The sequence below is a fragment of the Prionailurus bengalensis genome, chromosome B2 (assembly GCF_016509475.1).
Source record: "Prionailurus bengalensis isolate Pbe53 chromosome B2, Fcat_Pben_1.1_paternal_pri, whole genome shotgun sequence".
NCBI lineage: Eukaryota > Metazoa > Chordata > Mammalia > Carnivora > Felidae > Prionailurus > Prionailurus bengalensis.
Window position 1 is genome coordinate 125,463,808 of NC_057349.1, and position 21,692 is coordinate 125,485,499.

General features: G+C 44.0%; 1 protein-coding gene across 2 annotated transcripts; it reads left to right on the plus strand.

Annotated features, from left to right (window-relative positions):
* The first annotated feature begins 7,696 nt into the window (after positions 1-7,696).
* Positions 7,697-21,233, plus strand: ABRACL (ABRA C-terminal like). Of its 2 annotated transcripts, none has more exons than XM_043592471.1 (3): positions 7,697-7,913; positions 11,444-11,510; positions 20,651-21,233. In XM_043592471.1, exons 2-3 carry the CDS (start codon positions 11,450-11,452, stop codon positions 20,833-20,835), a joined length of 246 nt encoding a protein of 81 aa, XP_043448406.1. In that variant the 5' UTR covers positions 7,697-7,913; positions 11,444-11,449; the 3' UTR covers positions 20,836-21,233. The 2 variants fall into 2 exon arrangements, with proteins under 2 accessions (XP_043448406.1, XP_043448405.1); XM_043592470.1 differs by having other exon boundaries at positions 7,703-7,989.
* Positions 21,234-21,692: the final 459 nt, after the last annotated feature.

The window sequence follows — 21,692 nt, forward strand, 5'->3', positions numbered from 1 at the left end:
TCTCTCTCTCTCAAAAATAAAGATTAAAAAAAATAAAAAAATAAAAAAAAAGAAATTTCTTGAGAAAAAGAGAAAAAAAACTCAAGCAAGCAGCAGGGTTGAGGATTGAGGGGAGGAATTGTGGATTAAATTTCTAGAGGATTTACCACTTCGGGGTAAGAATTTAGGTTTCATGTGAGAAAAGTAGGAGGCCTAGAACAGAACTAATTTGTAAAGTTTTTTGGCTGGTGGGTCGGGAGTGGGGGAAATATTGCAAGAGCTAAATATTGGTTATCTTATTAAGATTCTTAGCAATTTTCCAGATTTTGTTGATTTATTTTTTATTTTTTATCTTTATTATCATTATTTTTTGCCATCTCTAACAGCTCTGTCCGACAGAACTTTCCGGAAAAGTAGAAATGTTCTGTGCTGTAAGACAGCAGCCTTGAACCACTTGTAGCAATTGAATACTTGAAATGAGGCTACTGTGACTGAAGGTCTGAATTGTTAATGTTATTTCACTTCAATTAATTTAATGAAAATGACATTTATTTAAATGAAAATATCCATATGGGTCTAGTGGCTAGTTACTGTACAGGACAGATCTATAGAGCTGCTGTTGTCTTTTGGGATGATTCCTCTCCCACACCTCCTTGGTAGAGAAGCTATCTCATTTACAGCTTTTGGAATGCAGCCATATATATTGGATATATTAGATTTAATTGAGAGTAATAATCAATAATAATCAATCTAAATTGGGTCTATTAGATACTTTTTCTTTTTTTTCTTAAAAAATTTTTTTTGATGTTTATTTATTTTTGAGAGACACAGAGAGAAAAAGCATGAGTGGGGAGGGGCAGAGACAGAGGGAGATAGAGAATCCGAAGCAGGCTCCAGGCTCTGAGCTGTTAGCACAGACCCAGAGTCGGGGCTTGGCCTCGGAATGGCAAGATCATGACCTGATGCCCAACCGACTGAGCCACCCAGGCACCCCAGATACTTTTTCAAGAGTCCGGAATGGAGACCCTGAAAGACTGCATTATTTGCCTTGAATTTGCATCTTCTATATTAAAGCAACCTATACTGATTGGAATTCCGGGCGCAAATTATGGTGGTAGAAAAGATACTTTGGGGGAAAGAGACCTTCCTGAGCACCTCTCAAATCTTATAATGTTGTTGAGTCCCTACCTTGCCAAGGGACATCTGCTCAAACTAGGAAAGTGCCACTACCAGAGACAACATGAATGAGGGAGCCTGGGCAGAGACTAGAACAGACCCATTACATTCTGTGGGATCAACTAAAAAGACAGTAGCTGCAGCAGCTGAAAAGCACTATGGGTGGCTCAGTTGATTGGCTGGCTGACTTCAACTCAGGTCATGATCTCACAGTTTGTGAGTTTGAGCCCCTCATCAGGCTCACTGCTGTCAGTGAGGAGTGCTCTTTGAATCCTCTGTCCCTTCGCCCTCTGCCTCTCTCCTCCTCTCAAAAATATATAAAGCATTAATAAACAAAAAAAAAGCAGAAGTCCCTTGGAATTCCTTGGAGCGAAACTGCTGCCACGAGATTTCTGCAGGCTTCATAGGCTTGACTAGACCAGTTGGTTCTCAACGTTGACCGCACATTAGAATTATTTCGGGACCTTAAAATACAGGTGTCTCAGGGAGTATGATTTAACTGGTTTAGATAGGTCTGGGGCACTGCTTCTTAAGGGTTGGCAAATGATTCTAATGTGTAGCCAGATTAACTACCACTGTCATGCTTTGTGGCATTGACCTCTTCCACTCCAGGCCTTTGTGACCCTCAGACAACACCTCGGACATTTGGTCTAGAAAGTCTACTTCTCGGTGCCCACCTTGCCTCCTGACTCCACTGTGATCACTACAGCTGCCTGTCTGGCTGCTCTTTGCACATAGCATTTAACCTCTTGTGATTAAGTTCAATGATCTTGAAATTTTAACTCTCAGCTGGCAACACAGACCATTTGGACCAGGCTCAATAAAGGATAATGTAGCCTCTCCCTTACTGGAGAAGCAACAAAGACTTAGGAAAAAGAAAGTGGAAGAACTGAAAACCAAATGAAAAAATCTACAAAAGAGAAGGGTGATATATGGGTAGGGTGACCAGTTGTCCTAAATTGACTGGGCCTGTCCCAGCTTTTACTTGTGATGCTGTCCTTGGTGCATAGGCATTTTTAATTTTTATGAAATGCAGGTTATCTATTTTTCCTCTGGTTGCTTGAGCTTTTGGTGTCATAGCTTAGAAAATGTTCTCTAATCCAAGGTCATGAAGATTTACACCTATGTGTCCTAAGAGATTTATCGTTTCTACTCCTATGTTTATACCTTTGATCCATTTTAAGTTTTTATATTATATGAGATAGGGATCCAATTAATTATTTTCCTTATGGATATCCAGGGTCCCAGCACCATTTGTTGAAAATTCCATTCTTTCTCCATTGAATGGTCTTGGCACCCTTATAAAAAATCAATTGACCATAAATAAATATATTTATTACTGCACTGTGAATTCCATTCCATTTTCTACACGTCTATATTACACTTACTGTACCTATGTAGTAAGTTTTACATTACTCACTATAGCTTTGTAGTAAGCTTTGAAATCAGGGACTGTGAGTCCTCCAACTTTGTTCTTTTTCAAAATTCTTTTGGCTCTTCTGGGTCTCTTTAATTTCCATGTGAATTTTAGGATTAGCTTGTCAAAAAAAGTTAGAGTTTTTATAGGGATTGCCTTCAATCTGCAGATCATTTAGGGAAATTGCCATCTCACAACATTAGATATTTCAATCTATGAATACAGGATATTTTTCCAATTTACTTAGGTTTAAAATTTTTTTTTCTGTCAACAGTATTTTGACAAGGGTACAAGCCTTGCACTTCTTTAAACTTATTCCTAAATATTTTATTTTTTTCATGTTATTATAAGCACAATTTATTTCTTAGTTTCATTTTCAGATTTTTCATTGCTAGTATATAGAAATACAATTGATTTTTAAAAAAGATTTTATCTTTTTTTTATTAAAAAAATTTTTTTTTAATTTTTTTTTCAACGTTTTTTATTTATTTTTGGGACAGAGAGAAACAGAGCATGAACGGGGGAGGGGCAGAGAGAGAGGGAGACACAGAATCGGAAACAGGCTCCAGGCTCCGAGCCATCAGCCCAGAGCCCGACGCGGGGCTCGAACTACCCGACCGAGAGATCGTGACCTGGCTGAAGTCGGACGCTTAACCGACTGCACCACCCAGGCGCCCCTAAAAAATTTTTTTAATGTTTATGTATATCTGAGACACAGAGAGACAGAGCATGAGTGCGGGGCGGGCAGAGAGAGAGGGAGTTGGTTGCTCAATCGACTGAGCCACCCAGGCGCCCCAAGATCTTATCTTTTTAAAGTAATCTCTACACCCAGAGTGTGGCTCAAACTCAGCGCTTAGATCAAGAGTCGTATGTCCCACCTACTGATCCAGCCAGGTGCCTCTACAACTGATTTTTATATATCGATATATCCTGCAACCTTGCTAAACTGGCTTATTATCTCCTTTTTGTGAATTCTTTAGCAGACATTCTTGTCTTGTGCCTGATCTTAGGGGAAATGCTTTCAGTTTTTCACAATTAAGCACAATGCCAGCTATGAGTTTTTATAGTTGCCCTTATTATTATTAGGTTGAGAAAATTTCCTTCTTTTCCTAGTTTGTTGAAGGTTTTTATTGTAAAAGAGTACTGCACTTTATCAAATGCTTCTTTTTTTCATCTACTGAGATGATTACACATGGATTCCCCCTCTATTCTATTAATATATTACACTGATTAAATTTTCTACTGTTGAATAATCCTTGCATTCCTGGAATAGGCCTTGCTTGGTCAAGATCCTCTATTTTTTTTTTTTTTTTTACTGTTTTATTTAAAAACAGCACAGCCACTAGAAAAATAATTAAGTGTCCAGCTTAATGAATTCTCAAAACATCTGTTTAACCAGTGAATAGATCAAGAAGCAGAACATGATCACCACCCACAAGGCCCCCGCCGTGCCCTATTTTAGTCACCTACCACCCAACAAAGATAACCGCTACCCTAATTTTTAACACCTCTGATTAGTTTTGCCTGCTTTTAAAACTTTATGTCAGATCATTTCACTCAACACTGTGTTTGTGAGGTTCATCTGCATTGTTGCATGTAGTTGTTGGTTGTGGCTTTTCCTTGGCGGATCATTTTCCGGTTTATGAATATGTCACAATTTATTAACCCTTCTAATGTTATTGGACATTAGATAACTTGAGTTTAGAAATATTCTGAATAGTGCTACCATGACTATTTCTGTCATATCTTTTTTTTTTTTTTTTTTACATTTTTAAAATTTTTATTTATTTTTGAGAGAGGAGACAGAGCATGAGTAGGGGAGGGGCAGAGAGAGAGGGAGACAGAATCCGAAGCAGGCTCCAGGCTCTGAGCTGTTAGCTCAGAGTCCGATACGGGGTTCAAACCCACGAACCGTGAGATCATGATCTGAGTGGAAGTTGAACGCTTACCACCTGAGCCACCCAGGTGCCTGTTCTGTCATATTTTTTGATGAATCTCTGTCCCTTTTCTCTTGGGTATATACTCAGGATAGAATTGTTACCCTCAAGATTTCTTACAAATATTGCTTTCTATTCATTACAATGCAGCAATTATGTTTTTAAAATGACTAATTCAATTTGTCATGAACCTTTAAATATAATGTTACTATTTTTCTCATTCCAGGAACATGTCATTTTTAAATTTTTATCTAAAAATTTTTTTAATATATATATTTTTTTTTGAGAGAGAGAGAGAGAGAGAATGAGTAGAGGAGTGGCAGAGAAAGAGGGAGACACAGAACCCAAAGCAGGCTCCAGGCTCTGAACTGTCAGCACAGAGCCAGATGCGGGACTTGAACTCACGAACCATGAGATGGTGACCTGAGCTGAAGTCGGACGCTTAACCGACTGAGCCACCTAGGAGCCCCAGGAACATGTAACTTCTTAAGAAAATTACTAGCACATACGCCATCCTTAATTCTGGAATAGTGCATAGCAACACTGACTAATATAGTAGCCACTAGGTGTGTAAGGCTATCAAGCACCTGAAATGTTCTGTAAGTATAAAATACACCTTAGACTTCAAAGACGGTACAAAACAAGGAATGTATAATATCTCATTAATAATTTTTATAGGTGGTAATGATAGTATCTTGGCTATACTGGGTTAGAACATATTATTAAAGTTAATTTCACATTTTTTAATGTGGCTAATAGAAAATTTTAAATTACATGTGTGGCTCACAGTTATATTTCTATTGGACAGTACTGGTCTATATTATGCAATTAAATAAATGGATAAAGATTGTCTTAATATTTCACATGTACATTACCGAAAGTTCTTTTCGACAAAGATCATGCTGCGGGCTACTTTGTACCCTCCCATATTGGCAAACTGTTGCTGGCACATCCCTGATATTTAATAAATACTTCTTGGGGTGCCTGGGTGGCTCGGTCGGTTGAGCGTCTGACTTCAGCTCAGGTCATGATCTCGCGGTCCGTGAGTTCGAGCCCCGCGTCGGGCTCTGTGCTGACAGCTCAGAGCCTGGAGCCTGTTTCCGATTCTGTGTCTCCCTCTCTCTCTGCCCCTCCCCTGTTCATGCTCTGTCTCTCTCTGTCTCAAAAACAAATAAACGTTAAAAAAAATAATAATAATAAATACTTCTTAACTGTTTGATAAACCTTAGTTTTTTGCTTTTTTAAGTTAAAATTCCACATTGTTTAGCTACATGTTGATATTCCTGAGAGAATAGGAAAAGATGGCAAAATTCTGTATAGAAACTGAAGAGTAGGAATTGGGTAGGAAAAATGTTAATTGGCAAACACTTTAATATTTCTTTCATCAAAAATAACGGTCTTGAATTATAGAGTAATAGGAAGTATATGTTATACTTAGTGCAGCCTACGTAGAAACAAAGTATTTTCAAAGACTGAATCCATTTTTATATTAATAGGGACCTCTACTTGCTTCAATAGTCTTTTTTTTTTTTTCCCCATTGGTAGAGTACTGTGAAACACGAATTACTTAGTCATAACAGAAGGAGCAGGCTACAGATTGATTATTCATCTCACCGGCTGTTATCAGAATGAAGATCCATGATCACTGCCCCAGGCCAAATAGCCAGGTCCTGCTTGGAGAAGTGTTCGATATGAGATCTTCTTGAATTATGATTTTGCATTACGTAGACTCTGAAAGATACCAAGTGTACCCTCTCAGCTTTCTTTTAGTGAGAAAAAGATAGGCCTCAAAGGATCTGAGAGTCACCTTATACTTCATCTGACATGAGAAACCCAGGCAGAATTAGAATCTTTTGGTGGTAGGGAACAGAGACGCATTCAAAGTCACGCCCCAAGTGCTTGGTATCCACTACGAAAGGGTAACTAGAATACAGTTTGGGAAGTGGAGGGATCCAGCGCAGCCTTGGGGACCTGGATAGTCACACCCCCCTGGGGAGCAGGTGTTTTTGTCGCTCTTATTCCATCACTGGGTCTCACTTCTCTTAGACTTTGCTTCTACCATTTCTGCCCCCACCTTCTGCTTCACCCCAGGGAGTTTCTGCTTACTCAAATGCTTGGCTTTCTGGAGGCCCATTTTCTCTACCCCAGCCTCAAGTTCTCTCTCAGCTTCAGCCTTTCTATGGGATAGCTCATTCTCCGCTCTCCCCTTTCAATTTCCAAGGGAGAATCCGATTGCTTAGTTAATTATCAGAGTCCCTGTTTGGTGAGGGCTGTTTGTTTGTTCCAGGTCACCTTCTTGGATGATGGCCAGTTTATGGATCGTGTGCTCTTGGGTCACATGGTCACCACTAATCCAATCAGCTTCGGGAGGGGTTGGTAGTTATTAGTGCAACCTTTGCCTTAGGGAAGTTTGGGTCATTTCTGTGAGCAGGGCTTCAGTTTCCTTTTGTTTACTTTTCAAACTTTATTTATTTTGAGAGATAGCCAGCGAGAGAGAGAATCCCAAGTAGGCTCCAGGCTCTGAGCTCAGAGCCGAACTTCGTGGGCTCCATCTAACAAAGTGAGATCATGACCTGGGCAGAAATCAAGAGTCCCACCTTTAACGGACTGGGCCACCTAGGTGTCCTCCTTTTTGAAGGGACTCTCGGTATAGCAAGTATGTCTCTCTCTCCTTTTCTCTCCTCTTTCTTTCTGTCTTGCGTGCTCTCACATGTGCGTACACACACACACACACACACACACACTGAGTAAAACAACAGTGACCAAAATAAAGGGAGTATGAATAGATTGAATTGTGCAGTTAAATGTAGGATATTGAACGAAGAGAAGAAAGTTATATTCACTCAGGATCAAGAACTAACATTGTCCAAACAAAATTTCTTTGCAGTAGAACAAATTAGTTTTCAAGAATACTCCCCCCTCCGCCCCCCCCCCCCCCCCCATCAGTCTATCCTGCTGCCCTGTTCCTGGTTTTCTGGACACCCCCGCTCCTGGCAAAGAGAACCAATGTCACGTTCCTCCTAGGAGATCTCAGCAGTCGTCACGTTGTGGGCGCGTTCTTTCTTATGTTAAAAGAGAGAGATCCTGGCAGGAAATCAATGCCCAGGATCCGAGGTGGAGGTTGGGAATCATTGGCACCGAGTGGCGCGGAGGAACGGTGGCACTCTTGGAAGTTCTGCGTCCGTATTCCTAGAAGCCTCCGGCGCCCCGCCACCTGCCGGGAGTCGGCCCCCTTCTCCGGTTCTCCTCTCCCGAGTTTCCTTCTCATAGGCTTGTCCCTGGGAGTGTGGGCGGCCCCTTTCCCGAGCGCTTAAACTCACCTCCCACCCCCCCCCCCCGCCCCTCCTCCACACCAGCCTTTCTCCTCGCCTCAGTCACTTCCTTCCCCAGCCTCTTCCTCCTCGGTGAGTTGAACACATTAGCCAGGTCCCGACCGACTCTGCACCGGCTTTTTCCGAGAAAAGATAAAGAGGCGGAGAGGTGAGTGGGTCTCCCGGGAAGGTGATGGGCAGTCATAAAGGATGGACAGGGGTGTCCGGTGGAGGCTAGGCAGACGGGGGATCGGGGGCTGCGGGTGGGGAGCCGGGACCGGGAGGGACCGAGGCGCGTGGAGGTTGTAACTGGAATTGGGCTGAGACCCGGCAGAGGGGGTATCGGGTGGGCGCGCCCCTACGCCCCCCGTTCTGCCGACTTCCGCATCGGCTCACGTGACATCGTGCCGGCCCGGAATGGGGGGGGGGGGGCGGGGAGAGAAACCGGTAGCCAGGTGAAGGCTTGCTCCGCGGTGCAGCGTGTCCGCTTTGCACTTGCCGGTGGCGCGGGAGCGCGATCTGCAGAGCGGGGCGGAGGAGGGCTGGGGGTGAGGGGACAGGCTCCCCCGAGGACTGCGGTGGTCCCGCGGCCGCGGACTCTGCGGCGCCGGCGGTGGGTGCGGTCCCGTAGGCTCCAAATCGTGGGTGTGGAGGGTGGGGGTGATGCGAGACCCTGGGGGCGCGGGGACCCCCGAGCGGGGTCGACTGCCGTCACCCGGTTTGGGCGCTGGCTTTCTCGGCTCGCCGGGGCGCACCGGCCACCGGGGCAGCGCGGGGCGCGCGGCGCTGGCGCGGACTCGCGGAGACAAAGGCTTCCGGGACTCGGCCCTTCCCGCGGGGGCTGCCCCGGCGTCCGCGGTGCGGTCCGGGCCCCGACTCCCCCGCTCCCCAGCCCTACACTGGTGCGGGTGGTGACCGTGTGATGGCCTGCAGGGGACTGGGGCTGGGGACCCCTTCCGGGCCAGCTCCCAAACTTGGAGCAGTGATGACCAAATATGGAGCGTGTGCGCGCCAGCGGGCTGGCAGGAAGGAACCCGAGTCCTCCTTTGACCTCCACCAGCTGCTAGTCTGGGACTGCGAAGGACCGCTGAAAGAAGTGGCCAGCCCCCAGCGTGCCGCTGTACCGCCGGCTGCTGATTCCCAGGCGTCCCCACCCCAGCAGGCTTTATTCATCGAACGTGAGAAAATCTCCGTGTATTGCCTCTAAACTTAACAAACAAACAAGACATAAACTGTGAGAAGGTCATTAAATATATTAAGCGTATATTTCAGCATGTGTGCCAACCCTCCGACGTTCCGCTTTCTTTGTGGTGCCCACGCACAATGCCTAATTAGATTCTGACACAGTTAGAGGGCCCGACTAGCATCTGCCACCGCCTTCCCTTGAGCTTGAGCCTCCCACTGAAAATCTCTTTCTTCCCCTTAGACTTGCTCTGCTGATGGCCTCTCCTCATTGTTCTTGATCTTGCCGCTTACCCCCAGTCCCAGGCTTCTGTCCTTACAAAATGTCATGGGCTTTCCAATGTGTAACAACAATGAGTATCCTGCCCCCCGCCCCCACTTTGTCCCTGCTAAGAAAATACATACATACATACATACATACATCATGCCAAATTATGTATGTAGCAATAGTTCCTAATCCTGTTATTTTCCTACTGGTAGGGGTCTGGGCAGGGAGCCTTTCTTGCTTTGCAAGTGTTCTGCCTTAGTAAGTGCTCAGCATGCAGTATTTCAAACACGACTCACTATTATATTTAGCACACTTTGCATACTAACCAGGAAGAAGAGGAAGAAGAAGAAGAAAAGAAAAAAAAAAGCCAGAATGATGTTGTAGAAACAGCATATGATTGTGGGACAACAGCATTGAAGTGAGCCAGTTTCATCATCCGTAAAATGGCGATAAATAATAAATACTTTGCAAAGTTTTCTTAGGATTACATGAATTAACACAGATAAGGAGTTTCGTGTGTAATTAACTATACAAAAAAATGCTGGTTGCTTTCCTTTCTTTAAACGGAACCTGCATACATCTGCTTAATTTGAGGCAGGTATTCACATTAATAGTGGGATTTCCTCGTTGAGTCTCATTATTAAAGGAGAGCTAGGTCTGAAGTGTGCTGCTGATTATGGGGGCGAGTAGGGGGGGGGGAGGGTAGTGTTAAAGAGATAAATGTTCCAAGCGGGAGGAAGCCAGAGAGTCAGAACTGGAGAGGATCATGATTCCCTTCGGCATTTGACTCCTTTTCCTGTCCAGTGAGGGCTAATTTCCTCAGTAGCCCTCACAGATCCATACTGCTGCCTCAATGCTACCAATAACAAGTGCAAACTAATTGTTGGTGTTGCTTGTTAGGAAAATGTTCTCTTATATGGCTCCCCAATCGGCTCTTACATCTATCCATCCTGCCCACACTATCACACACATGCATCAAGGGAGCTTTCATTTTAAAAAACAGGGGCAGGTCTCCTCTAGACTGACTTCATGGGTCAAGGGTCTTTAGTGTACAAGCCTGAAGAAGGCCTAGTGAACCAAGGTAGGTCTCTCCACTCCTATTGGTCCCGGACTCCTCTCTGAGATGAATGGTCCTCACCACAGGTCTCCATTGCCCTCAGGCGGTAGCGGGCACTGCCCAGGGAAGGATGCGGTGCCCTGCGTGTGACCCAGCAGCATCACCGCGCGAATCTAAGAGTATTAAAATTGCCCCGTTATTGGGGCGCCTGGGTGGCGCAGTCGGTTAAGCATCCGACTTCAGCCAGGTCACGATCTCGCGGTCCGGGAGTTCAAGCCCCGCGTCGGGCTCTGGGCTGATGGCTCAGAGCCTGGAGCCTGCTTCCGATTCTGTGTCTCCCTCTCTCTCTGCCCCTCCCCCATTCATGTTCTGTCTCTCTCTGTCCCAAAAATAAATAAACGTTGAAAAAAAAATTACAAAAAAAAAAATTTGCCCCCTTATTGATCTGCTTTCCCCATGAGTCCTCAGGCTCCGGGAAGGTGGGGAGTGTGTTCCTTTATCTTGGCACTCCAGCTTCTGGCTGAGGACCTGCCTCAAACGCGCTGTGCTTTTCCTCCTTTGCTTCTGGGCTTTTGCACACACTCTTCCCCATTCATAGAGCACCCTTTGTTGATGGTCTTCCCAGTTCATCTCTCTCCACTGACCTCTACAAAGTCCTCTGTGGCTTCCTCCTTTGTCCTCCCCTAATGGTTGGACTCACCACTCAAGGAACGCTATCACATTGCTATTTTCCAACCCACGTCTTTCTCTGTTCAGAACAGTGAGTTCCCTGAGGGCAGGTCCTGTGTCACTCGCCTTTGTAATTTTGGTGCAGGGCAGAGCACCATGAGGATGGGCTTAGAGTTAATAGTGGGTGCAAGGAAAATAGCTGCACTGTCCCCATTATCCTGTGTAGACTAGGAAGAGGGTCAGCCCAAAGGGAAAGATATAAAGAGGGGAAATGGAGGTAGTCTGGTGTCGTGTATACCACACAAGTATTTTTAGGAAGAGAGACATGGTAAATTAACAATGACAAATGCAACCATGAAAAAAAAAAAGAAATGGCCCTTGGATTTGGCAAGATGTGGTTAATGGGATATAGAAATGGCAATAATATAGTCTTACTTTCTTCCTCAGGCAACAATGAATGTGGATCACGAAGTTAACCTCCTAGTGGAGGAAATTCATCGTCTGGGTTCAAAAAGTAAGTAGGGGTGGCTCATACTGGGTTCAAAAAGTAAGTATTGGGTGGCTCAAAAGCGCCTGGGTGGCTCAGTTGGTGAAGCGTCCAACTCTTGATCTCAGCTCAGATCATGACCTCACGGTTCGTGAGTTCAAGCCCCGCATCGGGCTCTGCGCTGATGGTGCAGAGCCGGCTTGGGATTTTGTCTTTCCTTCTCTCTGCCTCTCCCCTGCTTGTGCGCTCTCTCTCTCTCTCTCTCTCTCTCTCTCTCTCTCTCTCTCCCTCAAAGTAAAAATAAATAAAACTTTAAAAAAATTTCAAAAAGTATTATAACACAGACACAGTATCCTGAGTTCAACTCAGAGCAAGAAGGACCCAATGAAAGTGTCACCCAGGATGTCAGGACATAGTTATGGAAGCTCTGCCCTCAGCCATGGAGTGATTTCTGAAGACACAGAGCCTTGGGGATATTGTGATTCTTGATGTAAGGAGTAGTTGTTATTTCATTATCCTTTGAATGCAAAGAAAATTGCTGTGCTTTTTAATCTGGCTGCATTGAAATCTCGTAATTAAATCATGGTCAAATTTTTTTGTGCCATACTATCAAAGTTCATCTGTTTTTGCTTTATCTTGCCACCATCTTATAAACTTCCAAATGACTACGGACTCAGATTGAAATTATATTAAATTGTCTTTATTTTCTCCCAATTCTTGAGTTTTGTACAGTCAAGTATTTTTATGTACATATAACTAAACTTTAGGTAATTAAAAAAAATTTTTTTTAATGTTTTTTTTTTTTAATTTTTTTTTTTTAATTTTTTTTTCAATGTTTATTTATTTTTGGGACAGAGAGAGACAGAGCATGAACGGGGGAGGGGCAGAGAGAGAGGGAGACACAGTGTCTGAAACAGGCTCCAGGCTCTGAGCCATCAGCCCAGAGCCTGACGCGGGGCTCGAACTCCCGAACCGCGAGATCGTGACCTGGCTGAAGTCGGATGCTTAACCGACTGCGCCACCCAGGCGCCCCTTTAATGTTTATTTTTGACAGAGAGAGAGACAGAGCATGAGTGGGGCAGGGGCAGAGAAAGAGGGAGACACAGTGTCTGAAACAGGCTCCAGGCTCTGAGCTATCAGCAGAGAGCCTGACGCGGGGCTTGAACTCACGTACGGCAAGATCATGACCTGAGCTGAAGTCGGATGCTCAACCGACTGAGCTACCCAGGCGCCCCTAGGTAATTTTTTTTAAGTGAGCTTTTCCTTTAGCAGCATGTAAACAGCTACCGTGAAATCAGTGCCCTGTAAAATTGGTAGTTTTAGTGTCCTTTTCCAAGTTGTGATGAAAGTAACTATTACGTTTGTAGCTTTAGGTATTTGCACATCTCAGATAAGATATACAAGAGTTTGGGGGAACATTCTGAAAATTGTAAGAGCCATAGACATATTCAGCAACAACTTGGATAATGGAACTCTCAAGTTTTAAAATGGCATCACGTAAGTGACCAACAGCTTTAAAAAGTACCTCATAGGCCTGTTTCATATTCTCTCTCACTCTCTCTCTGCCCCTCCCTGCTTGCACTCTCAAAAATAAACAAATATGCATTAAAATATTTTTAATAAAAATAAAATAAATAAATAAATGAAAAGTACCTCATAAGAGTTGTTTTGTCATCATAGCTTGACTCTTCTTATAGCTCTGTCTGCTTTCGAATCACAGATCACCTGAAATAAGACATCCTTGGAATCCCATTGAGCCATTAGTATCAAATGTCCCCGGTAGTAGTTCTCTACTGCTGTGGTAACACTACCACAAACTTAGCGACGTAAAACAACACGTTCCATATCTTAACTGTAATGGAGGTTGGGTGTCCGTCTTAGTCTGTTTAGGCTGTTGTAACAAATTACCACAGACTGGGTGGCTCATAAACAGCAGAAGTTTAATTCTCCCATAGTTCTAGAGGCTGGAAGTCCACCGTCAGGGTGCCAGACCAGTGAGGTGAGAGCCCTCCTCCACTTGTAGATTTGTTGTATCCTCACATGGTGAAAAGGGCTGGGATCTCTTTGCAGCCTCTCTTATAAAGGAAGTGATTCTTAAGACTCACGACCCTCATGACTTGAGCACCTCCCAAAGGCCCCACCTACCAATATTATTACCTTTGGGGGTTAGGATTTGCATATGAATTTTGAGAGGACACCAACATTCAGACCATAGCAGATTCTGATAAGGGTCTCCTTGGGCTAAAATCAAGGTGTTGGCAAGAGCTTTCTGGAAGTTCTGGAGCATCTGGAGCATCTGTTTCCTAGTCTTTTTCTAGCTTCTAGGGTCAACCTGCATTCCTTGGTTCGTGTCCTCCTTTCTCCATCTTCAAAGCCGGCAACAGCTGGTTGTGCCCCCATATTACATCAGTCTGAGCCCCTTGTCTGCTTCTCCCTTCCATTCTTAAGGACACTTGTGATTACATTGGGCTCCCCCAGATAAGTCCAGGATAATCTCCCCATTTCAAGACCCTTCATTTTATCATATCTACAAATTTTCATTTGCCATATAAGGAAACATACGGTTTCTTGGGATTAGGACATGGAAGTCTTCGGGGAGCAGTGTGGAGTGCTGACATTCAAATTCAGTGTGGTCCTAGAGAAGTAGATTATTGGAAGCTATAGTAATTGGGGCACTTAATAAAGCCTTGAATATCAGGCAAGACATTGAAGTACAGGGCAGGTCAGTAAAGGAGGAAACGCATGAGCTGAATTTGGAGTGTTTGTGGAGACCACTAGGGAGGTGTGGAGAACGTAACTTACTTGGTTCTCCGATCAAACAAATGCAGCATCTTTCCTAACCCCATTTTTCTCCCACCCAGTTCACTACATCCACTTGATGGAAGTTTCCCGAGTCTTATTTTCCATAGTGATTTCTCTACCTGTGTTCCTCATTTCTACCTTTCCAATTTCTCCAGAGTTCTGTGAGGTCATTGTTGCTCTTGGGAGTAGTACTATTGTTTAGATTGTTAACAATATTAAAGATGTGTTTCCAAAGATTTGTAGGATTTTCTTCTCTCTTAGCTCTTTCTCCACGTTAGCCTAGGGTTTATTGGTCAGATTGAATTGCATTTAAAGTTCTAACCTTTACCCTAGAACAGTGTTATTATTCTACTAGGGCAAACTGAACCTGTACTTAAAATTAGCAACTTTCCAAACTAGGAGACCAAAGTGTAATTATCATAATTTCTGTGAGGATTAAACATTTCGAACTTTGCCACTTCCCCGGGCCTCCTTGACTAACTTGTTCCTGGAAATAGATGACTTATTGAGTTGGAAGGCATCTGTGGGGATATGTTATGGTTAACTATATAAATTGCATCTGGGATAATTTTGACTAATGTAAATTACGATTTAGATTAATTATTTTTAGACTAATCTAAATGTGATGTACTAGGTGAAGTTGGAAATTGATGGATTTAGTTGTATCTGTTTTTTTTTTTTTTTTAAATAAAGTCCTTTAAAGGACACCTGGAGGGTGCCTGGGTGGCTCAGTTAGTTGGTTAAGCAACCAAATTCGGCTCAGGTCATGATCTCACGGCTTGTGAGTTCAAGCCCCACATCGGGCTCTGTGCTGACAGCTCAGAGTCTGGAGCATCTTCAGGTTCTGTGTCTTTCTCTCTCTCTCTCTGCCCCTCCCCTGTTCACACTCTGTCTCTCTCTGTCTCTCAAAAATAAATAAACATTAAAAAAAGTTAAAAAAAGAAAAAGGCCACCTGGGTGGCTCCGTCGGTTAAGCATCTGACTTCGGTTCAGGTCATGATCTCATGGTTCATGAGTTTGAGCCCCGCTCTGACCAGGCTCTGTGCTGACAGCTCACAGCCTGGAGCCTGCTTCAGATTCTGTCTCCCTCTCCCTCTGCCCCTCCCCCACTTGTGCTCTGTCTCTCGAAAATAAATGTTAAAGAAAATAAAAAATAAAAAAATAGAATAAAATAAAGTGTTTTTATTTTTCATCCGGTAGAAAAAAATAAGTGGATAAAGATTATCTGGAGATTTAAATTCTTTCATTCAGCAAATATTTCTTGAGAGCTGCCTTTTGTGCTCAAGTACGGGACATGTGGAAATAAATAAAATTCCATCTCAGCCCCTGTGGGCCTCTGTAAGCAGTGGGAAGACAGGCAGATCAACTGGACGCTTGTATTGGGAAGTGGTTAAGAGCGTGATCTCTGGAGTCAGACTCTTTAGGAATGAATCCCAGCTCCCTTACCACTTACTGTGTGACCTTGGGCCCATTGCTAAACATTTTTGTGCCTTGGTTTCCTTATTTGGATAATAATACTCTATTTCAATGATTCAAAGACACTTTTCCCCCCATACTATTTTTTTTTAAGTTTATTTATTTATTTATTTATTGAGAAAGAGAAAGAGAGAGAGAGAGCACACGCATATGCTCTCAGGGGAGGGACAGAGAAAGAGGGAGACGGAGAGAATCTCAAGCAGGCTCCACACGGTCAGTGCAGAGTCTGACATGGGGCTCGAACTCACTAACCATGAGATCATGACCTGAGCCAAAGTCAAGAGTCGGACACTTAACTGACTGAGCCATCTAGGTGCACCCTCCTCCCCTCACTTAAAAATCTCCAAAAATAAGGATGCATCTTATTATACATGGTGTGCTATGGTTAAATTGGCAGTTTATTTTTAAGAGAGAAAGACAGAGCACGAGCCAGAGAGGGGCAGAAAGAGAACGAGACACAGAATCCGAAGCAGGCTCCAGGCTCTGCACTGTCAGCACAGAGCCCGATGTGGGGATCAAACTCAAAAACTGTGAGATCATGACCTGAGCCAAAGTCGGATGGATGCTCAACCTACTGAGCCACCCAGGCGCCCTTGGCAGTTTAATTAGAACATAAAATAATGGTGTTTCTTGCAACCAATTGTGCCTTACCTTTCATAAAATGAGGATGAAGTGAGTTTTAATTGCTGAGTTAAAATGCACTGAACATTTAAGTGAGTTAAAATGCACTGAATAGTTCTAGGAACATAGCAAGTACTCAATACACATTAGCTGTTACTATAATTGATGGTGAGTGCTTTGATACATACTTTTTTTTTTTTTAATTTTTTTTTTCAACGTTTATTTATTTTTGGGACAGAGAGAGACAGAGCATGAACGGGGGAAGGGCGGAGAGAGAGGGAGACACAGAATCGGAAACAGGCTCCAGGCTCCGAGCCATCAGCCCAGAGCCCGACGCGGGGCTCGAACTCACGGACCGCAAGATCGTGACCTGGCTGAAGTCGGACGCTTAACCGGCTGCGCCACCCGGGCGCCCCGATACATACTTAATTTTATAAGAAGAGTTATTAACTCAACTGAGGGAATCACAGAGGACTTCTCAGAAAAGGTGATGTTTGAGCCCATTCTGAAAGAAAAAGAATTTAGCTAGAGGAAAGGGTCTGGGATGCTGGGCAGATGGCTCAACATGGGCAAAACTGCTAGGGCACAATCTCTCATGTCACCCTGGGTAACAGCAAGTCGTTGATTTTGACTGGATCAAAAGGTGCAGAGAATGATATGACAGAAGACGAGGGGAGAGGGAGCGCAAGGGCCAGAGAGTGAAGGGTCTTACCTGCCATGCCATGGGCATCACTATTTGAAGGTGGTAGGGAGCCATTGGGAGGTTAAAGTAGAAGAGTATCAACCAGGGGTACCTGGCTGGCTTAGTCAGTGGAGCCTGTGACTCTTGATCTTGGGGTCATGAGTTTGAGCCCCATATTGAGGGTAGGGTTTACTTAAAAAAAAAATCAATTGGATTGGCATCTTAAAGGTTTCTTTCACATTTTTTATTCTGCACCAATATGGAGGACGTACTGGGGACAGACATGGAGAAAGGGAGGCTGGTGAGGAGTCTTGCAGTTAGTTATCCACAGGAGACAACTCCAGGCTGAACCAAGAAATTGATTGTCAATGGAGAGGAGACGAGAGCAACAGAAGATACGAAGGAAATGGAATCACTTGTGAGATTGAAGAGTGAGTGGGCAGAGCTCCAAGATTACACCCAGGTTTCTGCCTTTGGTGCCTTTCAAAAATTTAACCTGAATTGAGAATTTACCATATATTGAGCTCTCCATAAAAGCCTTTACGTCTAGGGGTGCCTGGGTGGCTCAGTCGGTTAAGTGTCTGACTTCAGCTCAGGTCACGAGCTCACAGTTCGTGAGTTCGAGCCCCGCATCGGGCTCTGTGCTGACAGCCTGGAGTCTGCTTCTGATTCTGTGTCTTCCTCTTTCTCTGTCCTTCCCCCATTCACACTCTTTCTCTCTCAAAAATAACTAAACATTAAAAAAAAAAAAAGAAACAAAGCCTTTACGCCTAATCTATCTTTTCATCTTTGCAACAATCCGTGAGGGGTACTTTGACCTTCATTGTATAGATGAGGGAAGTGCAGCTCAGAGAGCTTGGAGGCCCTATTCAAGGTTACCCAGCAGCTCCTGTTATTTCTGTGACCATTAAAAGGTTCTTATTGCGAACAAAGGGTCCTGCCGCTGGAAGTTGAAAAGTCAAAGTTTAATTTTTTTTTTTTAATGTTTTATTTATTCTTGAGAGAGACAGGGAGACAGAGGATGAGTGAGGGAGGGGCAGAGAGAGAGCGGGACACGGAATCCGAAGCAGGCTCCATGCTCTGAGCTGTCAGCACAGAGCCCAATACGGGGCTCGAACCCACAAGCAGTGAGGTCATGACCTGAGCCGAAGTCGGACGCTCAACCGACTGAGCCACCCAGGCACCCCATTTGCACTCCTTTTATTTTTTATTTCATTTTATTTTATTTTTTGGGGGGACAGAGAGAGACAGAGCATGAACGAGGGAGGGGCAGAGAGAGAGGGAGACACAGAATCGGAAACAGGCTCCAGGCTCTGAGCCATCAGCCCAGAGCCCGACGCGGGGCTCGAACTCACGGACCGCGAGATCGTGACCTGGCTGAAGTCGGACGCTTAACCAACTGTGCCACCCAGGCGCCCCTGCACTCCTTTTAAAGGTCAGGGCCAGTGCTGCCTCCTCCATAAAGTCTTCCCCTCCCGTTCTAGCCCAGAGTCATGTTGCCTTTCTCCAAACTGCAGGGGATACTGTCTTGGCTCCTTACTGGACATCCAATCACACACTGCTTTGCACTGTCGCTTTACTTTACTATGTGTATATTTCTTATTTCCTTGTGGGAACTAAAGCCATTTTTTGAAAGCTAGAAAGTGGCTCCACACTTCCATCTACTTGCCTCCAGTGCCCAGCACTGATTGATTCTTAACCAAAGATCCACCTTTTGTTTACCTTATTTTCTTAAAAAAGACTTAATTTTTTAAAGCAGTTTTAGACTACAATAAAACTGAGAGGAAGGTACAGAGATTTCCTGTATACCTGTTATCTCCACACATGTATAGCTCCCCCATTATCAGCATCCCCCACCAGAATTGTGCATTTGTTACAGTCGATCATCTACATTAGCACATTAACACATCATCAACCACAGTCCGTAATTTATGATTCACTCTTGGTGGTGTACATTCTGTGGGTTTGGATAAATGTATAATGACATGTATCCATCAGTATAGTATTTTACAGAATGTATTCACTGCTCTCGAAATCCTCTGTGCGCTGCCTGTTTGTCTCCCCCGCCCAACTCCTGAAGCCCACCGATCTTTTTATTTAATTTTATATTTTTCCTTTGTTTTGCCTTTTCCAGAATGTCCTGTAGTTGGAATCATACAGCATGTAGCCTTTTCAGATTGCCTTATCTTAGTAATATTATATTTCGAGATAGAGAGCAGAGCAAGCATGGGTTGGGGAGGGGCAGTGGATGAGAGAGAGAGAGAGAGAGAGAGGGAGGGAGGGAGACAGAGAGAGAGAGACAGAGAGAGAGAGACAGAGAGAGAGAATATTAAGCAAACTCCATGCCCAGCTGGGACCCCATGGGTCCTCATGGGACCTCATGACCTGAGCTGAAATTAAGGGTCAGATGCTTAACCGACTGAGCTACCCAGGTGCCCTGGTGCCTGGGATTTCTTCTTTTTTTTTTTTTTTTTTAATGTTTACTTTTGAGAGAGACAGACAGACGGACACAGAGAGAGAGACAGAAGACGAGCAGGGGAGGGGCAGAGAGAAAGGGAGACACAGAATCCGAAGCAGGCTCCAGGCTCTGAGCTGTCAGCACAGAGCCCGACGTGGGGCTCGAAGTCACAAACCGTGGGATCATGACCTGAGACGAAGTCAGATGCCCAACCGACTGAGCCACCCAGGCTTCCCAAGGGATTTCTTCATTTTTAAGGTCACCAGTTCCTTCGTAGGAGTACTGAGTGTGTTTAGAGCACACTTAAGAGAAACACTGCTCCTGACCTAAAGGTTCTCCAATATTTGTTATTTTTATTGATTCAGCAATGCCACAATTAAAAAATCAAAATATAGAGGGAATGGGTCCACAGTAGTTACACTGTGACACATTGACTTTTTGTAAATGGGTCTTGGTTGTCCAGATGACACGAAGGCTAGGAGGTGTATAACACAGTGTACTTATTCTGCCACTTTTTGGATCTGGCAAGAGATTACGTCTGATTTGAGCGTGAACTGTTAAATTGTAATCTTGGCGAATACAGTTAGATTTTTTTTTTAATGTTTTTATTTATTTTTGAGACAGAGACAGAGCATGAGCAGGGGAGGGGCAGAGAGATGGGGAGACACAGAATCTGAAGCAGGCTCCAGGCTCTGAGCTGTCAGCACAGAGCCCGATGCGGGGCTCGAACTCAAGGAGTGTGAGATCATGACCTGAGCCGAAGTCGGACGCTCAACCGACTGAGCCACCCAAGGCGTCCCAGATGTTTTGTTTTTTTTTTATTTTTATTTTTTTAACGTTTATTTATTTTTGAGACAGAGAGAGACAGAGCATGAATGGGGGAGGGGCAGAGAGAGAGGGAGACACAGAATCGGAAACAGGCTCCAGGCTCTGAGCCATCAGCCCAGAGCCCGACGCGGGGCTCAAACTCACGGACGGCGAGATGGTGACCTGGCTGAAGTCGGACGCTTAACCGACTGCGCCACCCAGGCGCCCCAGATGTTTTTTTTTAAAGATTAGGTAAATCTGCCATTTATGGGGGCAAGAAATAGACTTTGCATTGACTAACACTGTATTCTCTCAAATTAGATGCTGATGGGAAGTTAAGCGTGAAATTTGGGGTCCTCTTCCAAGACGACAAATGTGCCAATCTCTTTGAAGCATTGGTCGGAACTCTCAAGGCTGCCAAGCGAAGGAAGGTTGTTACGTACCCAGGAGAGCTACTCTTGCAAGGTGTTCATGATGATGTAGACATCGTATTGCTGCAAGACTAATGTGGTTTGCATATCTTTGTTTATTGTTATGTTTTGTTTCTGGTAAACTGGAATATTAGGTCAAAAGACACACGTGAGCATACTTGATGTATTTTTTATAGAACTTTGAAAACAAAAGGAGACTCTTATTTTAAAAGTCTGCCCTTTTTTATACCTTGAGAAGAATTTATGTATTTCACTGTAGAATAAACAAAACCTATCATTTTTCTCAGGAATCTGGTTGGAAAATGGGGGTTCTGAGGCTTTTCTGGTGGGGATGCAAGGTATTTCATAAATCATTCTTAGATAATTTCTACAGATAGTTGACATTCCATAAAAGCAAGAGGCAGAACTGAAGATCAGCTCCCACAAGGAATATTGTACTGTTTATGTAATAAAAACATACCACGATGTTAAAATTGTCATATTGCCTTATTTTGTCATTTAAGATTTATGTGCCTCTCAAAATCAAGTTTTTGCGTCAAGATTAGGTAACTGCAACAGAAGTTATCATAATTGGAAGAAAAAGTTTCTTGAAACCACAAAATTTTAAAGGTAGGGGTGTGTGGGGCGCCTGGGTAGCTCAGTCATTTAAGCGTCCGACTTCGGCTTAGGTCATGATCTCACAGTTCATTGGGCTCTGTGCTGACAGCTCAGAGCCTGGAGCCTGATTCAGAGTCTGTGTCTCCCTCTCTCTCTGTCCTTCCCCTGCTTATGTTCCCCCTTTCTCTCTCTCTCTAAAATAAATAAATAAACATTAAAAAAGAAAAGTAGGGTTGTGTTATGATTGGGCCCTATAAAAAATATTGACTTTGATGTCTATTATGTGCTTACCACTGAGGGGCTGTGCCAAAAGAAATGTAACCTAAAACTTCACT

Excerpts from the sequence above, each read along its gene's own strand:
- ABRACL (XM_043592471.1), top strand. The coding sequence starts at position 11,450 with ATGAATGTGGATCACGAAGTTAACCTCCTAGTGGAGGAAATTCATCGT. Across the intron at positions 11,511-20,650 it reads TCATCGTCTGGGTTCAAAAA|ATGCTGATGGGAAGTTAAGC; the intron begins GTAAGTAGGGGT and ends CTCTCAAATTAG.